The sequence below is a fragment of the Solea senegalensis genome, linkage group LG10 (assembly GCF_019176455.1).
Source record: "Solea senegalensis isolate Sse05_10M linkage group LG10, IFAPA_SoseM_1, whole genome shotgun sequence".
Classification (NCBI taxonomy): Eukaryota; Metazoa; Chordata; class Actinopteri; order Pleuronectiformes; family Soleidae; genus Solea; species Solea senegalensis.
This window is the reverse complement of record NC_058030.1, coordinates 8,990,563-8,997,747: the sequence shown is the minus strand read 5'-3', so window position 1 is coordinate 8,997,747 and position 7,185 is coordinate 8,990,563. Positions and strand designations below refer to the sequence as shown.

The 7,185-nt window shown below is 39.1% G+C and overlaps 2 protein-coding genes across 5 annotated transcripts in view; both read left to right on the top strand.

Moving 5' to 3' along the window:
* The window catches only part of pdia3 (protein disulfide isomerase family A, member 3), a 6,858-nt gene extending 5,919 nt beyond the window's left edge, over positions 1-939 (top strand). For both annotated transcript variants that reach the window (XM_044036697.1, XM_044036698.1), the window contains 2 exons: positions 178-235; positions 324-939. In XM_044036697.1, the coding sequence (XP_043892632.1) occupies positions 178-235; positions 324-443 (178 nt within the window). In that variant the 3' untranslated portion in view covers positions 444-939. The remainder of the gene's footprint in view (positions 1-177; positions 236-323) is intronic.
* A 1,085-nt stretch (positions 940-2,024) lies between these two features.
* On the top strand, positions 2,025-6,860 carry isg20 (interferon stimulated exonuclease gene). Of its 3 annotated transcripts, XM_044037116.1 has the most exons (5): positions 2,060-2,107; positions 3,263-3,334; positions 3,739-4,413; positions 5,286-5,486; positions 5,961-6,860. In XM_044037116.1, exons 3-5 carry the CDS (start codon positions 3,772-3,774, stop codon positions 6,159-6,161), a joined length of 1,044 nt encoding a protein of 347 aa, XP_043893051.1. In that variant the 5' UTR covers positions 2,060-2,107; positions 3,263-3,334; positions 3,739-3,771; the 3' UTR covers positions 6,162-6,860. The 3 variants fall into 3 exon arrangements, with proteins under 3 accessions (XP_043893048.1, XP_043893051.1, XP_043893050.1); XM_044037113.1 differs by lacking the exon at positions 3,263-3,334 and having other exon boundaries at positions 2,025-2,107; XM_044037115.1 differs by lacking the exon at positions 2,060-2,107 and having other exon boundaries at positions 2,115-3,334.
* Positions 6,861-7,185: the final 325 nt, after the last annotated feature.

Sequence of the window (7,185 nt, the reverse complement as noted above, 5' to 3'; positions counted from 1 at the left end):
ATGCCAAACTCACTACACCAGAACATTAACTCCCAAATGATTTTGAACTAAATAAACTTCACCAATCCTGTGTCCATCTAGCAATTACATTTCTTTTGTAGGTTTTGGGATTTCTGAAGTCTGTTACTTTGAATTTGATTTGAATTCTTATTCTCATCATCTTTTTTTATTTTTTAGTTTCCCCACAATCTTCCTTTCACCAGCCGGACGTAAGATGTTCCCAAAGAAATACGAGGTTAGCATCACACTGTGATTATTGAAACCAAGTCATTTCCTGTGTGAGTCCTCTGCTAAACAACCTTCCTTTCTTCTTTCATTTGCAGGGAGGTCGCGAGGTGAGTGACTTCCTCGCCTACCTGAAGAGAGAGGCCTCTAACCCCTTGGTGATGCAGGATGAGTCCAAGAAGAAGAAGAAGAAGAAGGATGACAAGCCAGAGCTATAAAAGCTCCAAACAGGAACTCAACAACCCCAACCCCCACCATGGCAGGAGGAGGATTGGGGAAATCCATGCAGAGAAAGAACTAAATTATATTCCACTCTCTTAGTGAACTACCGAATGCTCTGAAGCCAAGTCCAAAAGGCGTGGCCCTCCCTTTGGTCCTCCGCTGCTCTGGGAAAACTATGGAAAGTGGAAAAGGTGATGTCCAGGGCCTGCCTGATGTTTAAAAACAAAAACAGATTTTTAGGGAAGAGGTGACTGCTTTTGACAATTTGAGATTTTAATTATCCCCTGGTCTGAATACACCTACACCTCAGGCTGATGCACTTTGGTTTAACACCAGTCTCCTGTCATCTGTCGCTTTGGTTTTTGTTGTCATAACGGGGGGGGGTAATGATAATGGTGATTTTTTTTTTTTTGTTCCTTGTTATTTTGTAACATGTCTTTGTTTTTGTACATTTGGAAGGATGATGGAATAAAAAGGCCCACAAAACCAAAATAACTGTATGATCTCGTTCATGATGTATATGTTTTTGTCATCGTGGAAGTGCAGGTAGTTCAAGTTTGTCTACAATTTTCTTGTTAAGTCTAACAGCAATTTGATGTGGGGAAAATCCCTCATTTGCTCTGAAATCTAAAATGGCAGTGAATAAAAATGCCAGAAATACAAATTCAAAAGAGGTTTGTGGTGAATTGTTCAGTAGGTGTGTTTTTTTATATATATGTTTTATTTTAAATTCATAACAAATATAATGAAGTGCAGAAAAAAGTTTTTATTGACAAAAATGTCAGATTAAAGGTATCAACTGGAAGATTGGTCAAAGCTTTGGTTTACAGGTTTGACAAAGCCAAATATGCTATATGAGAAATGTAGGGATTCTATAAAAATGATTCAAGTCCATTAGACTACAGCACCTGCTCAAGTGTCATATGCTGACTTCGTGTTAGCGTCTAGATTTGTTTTAATATTACCACAAAAATTGTCCATAAATTCTCTGAAAGTCTTTGGTGACGTTCAAATATGTTGTTAGTAGTCCAAAAGCTGAATATGGTGTTTTTGAAATAAGAAAAAGTAGTATATATCAAATGATTTGATTTGTTGTCATACATTAATTAGTTTCCTGTAGTGTCGTTGCAGAAGAATTAACACAAATAGAGTTGAAGTCACAGCCCTTTGTAAGACTGGGAGGTTTTAATTGAAGTTAATGTTAAACAATTGTATCCAAATCTATATTTGCTCTCTTTGAGTTAATCATACATTAATTTTGTGATTTGCAGTGTTATCATCAGTTATCGAAATTTTTTGTATTGAGATAAATAAACCCATTAATGGCAGTAATAATAATCATATCCATTAATCACGTCTCACATTCTGTGCGTGATCTGTTATTTGTATGAACTGGTGTGCTGTTAACCTCCTTTGTCTGTTTTGTCTGTTGACTTAGTTTGTTTTAAATACATTGTGCCATTTAAAAAGAGTATGTAGCAGTGGCGTGTGGCGGTAGTGCGGCGCTACGCCTGTTGGTGGCGCTGAGCTGAGTGTGTAGCAGCTGAGTAGTTCCTGTGAAACGAAGAAGAGGAGGAACCAATCCGATCCAGCGAAGCGCCCTTACTCTTGTATGGGCATGTTCTCTCTGTCTGCACGTGCTACCCTTCTAGTCCATTAGGTACAGTACAAACTACTTTATGTCCGTTTTTCTTAACATGATTCTTCTGTGTCACTTGTTATATGTAATTAATCGTATATTTATTTGTGGGGTTTAATGTTACGTGAGATGTGTTTCGTGAAATTCGTTGTAGCTTGTTTAGCTTGTGTAAACGTGGCTTTCTCTGCTAGCTGTCAGTCGGTCGGTCGCTTTTGTCAGGACATACTCTATTATAATACGTGGCAGTTAAACTCGTTATTATACCAAATGTAATTTGCCCTACCTTTTCTCCATTCAGTTAAGAGCCAACGTGGTTGATTTATTTTTTTACGGACTGGGCGAGTAAGGCTTATATGTAAAGTAAATGCAGGCCGTTTTAACTACGAGTACGAGTTTACGGCTACGGCTGGAGTTTAGCTTGAACTCAACTATTGGACACGGCCTCTGCAAATGTGTGGGATAAATATATGTGTGTATATATGTATGTATATATTTATACTGCTAAAAATGTGAAGTAAACGTTGGAATTCTGGTTAGTTGATTGTGACGTTTGTTCAGCTCAAAATAAACCTCACTTAGCCTGCTCTCCTGAGGAAAACCCAGCCCAATGCCCGATTTTTATGAATGTCAAGAAGTGGGCTGAGAGCTGAGTTAGGTGAGGCGATGATTAAGCTGGGGACACTACTCAACTTTCTCACTTGTTATTGATTTTGAAAAGATGGAGCACACACAAACCATGACGACTGAAAGGCTGTGGATCACACATTTAATGGCTGTGCCTAATGAGGGATCACGGACTACATGATTTGTCTAACCACCTGAACCCATCCCACATCTCCTGTGTCCCACCTGCTCTTTGTCCTTTGGCTGTTGGCAACATGTGTTTGTAGTTGGGTTGATAATCAGTACATACTACCTGATTCCGAGTTGGCTAAAAATATTCAAACACGTTTGTTTTGGAGAAGGATTTCTGTGCCAACTAGCCATGCCGACTGTCCCCAACTAGTGTTACGGTGCAGACTGCCCAACTGTGTGTTGTAGGTAAAATCAGGGTCATTGTGATTAAAAAGCTTATTTTTCAAGTTTATCAAGTTGAATTCCCATTATCAGTATAATCCTGAATCATGGATCACAGATGATGTAAGGAGCGTATGGTCACCTGTCTCTCATTTCCAGGAACGTCTGTCTGGTAATTGCAAAACTGTCAGGCTTCACATATCGGGTGACTGTGCAGTGTGGTGTTAAATAGTGAGTAAATGGAAGTAGAGCGTCAACTAATGATTATTTTTAAACAGAATGCATCTATCTATTATTTTGATTAATCAAGGACAGTAAAATGTCAGAAGATTTTGAAAAGTGTTAACAAAACCTGTAAATGGTGGTGTTCTCTAATGTCTTTGTTTTGTCCACAAATCAAAATGATTCCCATTTAATTATTTCTTTGTTATAAAGAGTAAAGAAACAAGACAATGTTTACACTTAAGAAACTAAAAAATCAATTAATATTTGATTAATCGAATAATTGTTGCAATGTGCCATACATGTGATGCTGAGTCAGTTGAAGTCCAAGACTGCACTGGTTTTTAATCATTTCATGCTCCTCAATGGTAGTGATCAGCACCTGAATGCATTTTCTAATCCTTTTATTTCAGAAATGACTTCCAGGCCAGTTCTATTGTTTGAGGATGGCACAGGTGCCTAAGAAGAATAAAGCCTCCTCCTCCTCCTCCTGGGGGCTTATCAGCAACTACAGGTATTTGTGCAAAAAATCCATGATGCTTAACACCATGGAGAATCCAAGGGCAAAGAAGAAATGTCAGCAAAACATGACTGTCGACATGAAGAGGAAAAGAACAGACAGCCACTTCGAGTTGCTGTGCACAAATAAATTAGCCAGGAAAACAAAATTGAGCGATACAATACAGGACTGTCAAGCCTTGAACTCTGAAAATAGGGGCCCCGATGCTTCCAAACATGGACTCTCTGCTCCCGACCATCACAGTTTAGTCACAGCACTAAGGGACAGTTGGGAGGTGGATAGTGGTTTCTCATCTGAAGCTAGTCCTCCTGCCAGTGGCCGGAGTTCACCCTGCCTTGGCTCATGTCCGACCACCGTGGTGGCGTTAGATTGTGAGATGGTTGGGACGGGGCCTGGTGGGCGCAGCAGTGAGCTGGCTCGCTGCAGCATTCTAGACTATCACGGCAACATTCTATATGACAAATATGTGCAACCATGCCAACCCGTCACAGACTACAGGACTCCCTGGAGTGGCATCAAGAGGCATCATCTTCTCAACGCCACACCCTTTGTGCAGGCCAGAGATGAGGTAAGGACAGCTTTTGGTTTCACAGCCATGTTCTGTGTTTTAATATTTCAATGCTTGCTAATGATGAATGAATCAGTATAGATGGTGTTAAATGCACTTATTGACCAGTTTACAAGGAGAACCTTCACTGACCATGTGACGTGTGTGAGCAGAGAAACTGCAACCAACACATATTTTGGTAGTCCATTAATCAGGCGGTTATTTTTTGTTTTACAAATCGTTAAGATTATTTCAGTTTATGCAGAATAAACACTAGTAGTGACTAGTAAAAAAGAAATAGCTACTGACTCAGTATCATTTATATCTATGAATAATGTTTGTGTGCTGATATAAAGGCTTGCCAGATTGACTTACCTTCAGCGTTAGCCCGACGCCCAAGCACCATTGTTCTCATTGTTTTCTTGCTGTTCCTTTTGATTCTACCTCCTTGCACCAATGTGATTATACCCCTGTGACAATAAATAAACTATTTACTTTTAGGGCATACACTGAGTCTATAGAGGCGTAATCAATTAAATAACTTTTTAATCAATATTTGGTTTTAAACGAGTGAGGTAACATGCAGGTGGTCACATTCCTATGTATGTCAGGCTAAAGAATAACCTAGATTTAAGTTTTATTTAAAAAAATAACATGACTATAAAAGTAGTGTTGCTGTGGAGGCTCCTGGTGGACTTTGAGCTTGCTGTTAGCTTTGTCCTCAGGCTGAACATGTTACATAGAAATGTGAGGTATAGTTTACTGTTGACCCAGTACACACCTGTCCAAACATAATGGAATACCAACCCTACTGACACCTAATTGTTTATTCTCAGTAATGCAGTTAAATATTATGTTTGTCTTTGAACTTGTGTGGCTTCTCTCCTTTTTAGATTATCAGAATACTTGAGGGCAGAGTGGTCGTGGGCCATTCCATCTACAATGACTTTGAGGCACTGGGTGTAAACCATCCATGTCACATGGTGAGGGACACGAGCACGACATGGCTCCTCAGCCGATTGGCTGGTTTCCCCCGAGAGCGCTGCGTTTCGCTCAGAATCTTGTCCAATAAGCTGCTCAATAGGAGGATACAGGTAAGAATCGATTCAGTCTTTAGAAACTAAACAGATCAACTGTTTCACTGTCACTGTTTGTCCATTGTCGGCACATATGCAAGTTTATAAAAAAATAAATCACTTCACAGAAATGTCAGGTGATGTAATTTGTCATTTTGTCCACAAGAGAGCAATTGTGAGTTTATTTTGACCCTATAAATCCATGCTTCATTACATTTACTGGTCACAGTTATGTAATCATTCAAAAAAGGAAGGTGACTTATATACTGTGGTTTTAGAAATAGGTCTTGTGTACTTTGAAGCAAAAACACATTTAATCTGATCTATATCAGTGGAATAATCTCTTAAATATCTTTATTCTCAATCAACATTCATTCAGTCTGTTCCCTGCCATTTCTGTTACTAAAGCAATCATCATCTGACCCACCAGAAGAGACAATTTTCATCTCACTGTTAATGTCGCATATGTTCTCTGTCACGTTGCTGATCCAGGTCAGAAAGAGAGGTCACTGTTCGGTGGAGGACGCCCTGGCCACTCTTGACCTTTACAAGCTGGTGGAGGGCGAGTGGGAACAGGATCTGCAAAACAAGCTCAGGGACGACGATGCTCCACACGAGCCCAGCTTCGCCTCTTCTAACCATTACATGCATGATGAGTACTGGCCCAGTGACGTCACAACCATCAGCCTTTGAGTTGTAGGAAGAAGTAGAAGTAGGAAATGAATAGTGATTAGATCAGATATATACACCTATCCCACCATAATTTTAAAACCCCTTGTCATTTGTCATTAGGACTACTTTGACCAGTGAAACAACTCTGACAATGTTGTCCCTAATTTAAAACAGGTTTTTTAAGGAGTTTGAACTTTCTACCTCAAGTTTGAACAGGTGTTACCATTGTGGATAAAAAGAGAAAACCATCATCATAACATGATGGCTGATTAATGCAAACAACACGAATTAGAACCAAAAGTATAATATATATTAGAGAAATTGATGAGAAGATGAACAATGCAATTAATGCTTGAATGAAAACACTTAACTTATTGTTAAAGATATAACTATGGTTGCTGTTCCTGACAGCAGTTCTGTGCTGTTGTACCTCATATTTACTTGCAGTGTTGATAGTAAATCAAGTCAGTTGTTGCAGACTTGTTTCATTGCGATGTGAAAAGTGTAGATGCTGTGCAGAGTTTGTAGTTTTTTCAAACAGTTTCTGCTTTTACTTGAACATATTAATGCAAATATTAAAAGGGCATGAGACTAATCCTAGGCCAACCTTTATGATGTTTTTCACACTAAACAAGATCAAAGTGCAAACTTGTGCCCCCTCATCATTAAGGTGATGCATATACCTGTGTCATGTTCAAATAAAGTGGCATCATTTTGAAATGACTGATTCCAGTGAGTACATGTAACCACACTGAGTAAACCACCAGTTTGCATAAAGGTCTGTCCATTTGCAATGAGGTGTGATGTAGCCGCTGGGGCTATGGAGAAGTTTGGTCAAGTTTGGGAATAAAATGATCACTGTTCTTGGATGATGGGAATATATTTTGAGCATTATGTTTCACTGTAGTTTCAAAAAAGATGTAGTGGTTTCCACAAAAGATACGGCTCAAAGAAGACACCATATGTGTGTCCATGGCACTCACTTTAACTTTATTTAACAGTATCGGAATAAAAGTCTGATTGGAATAAAGATGCCATTTAAATA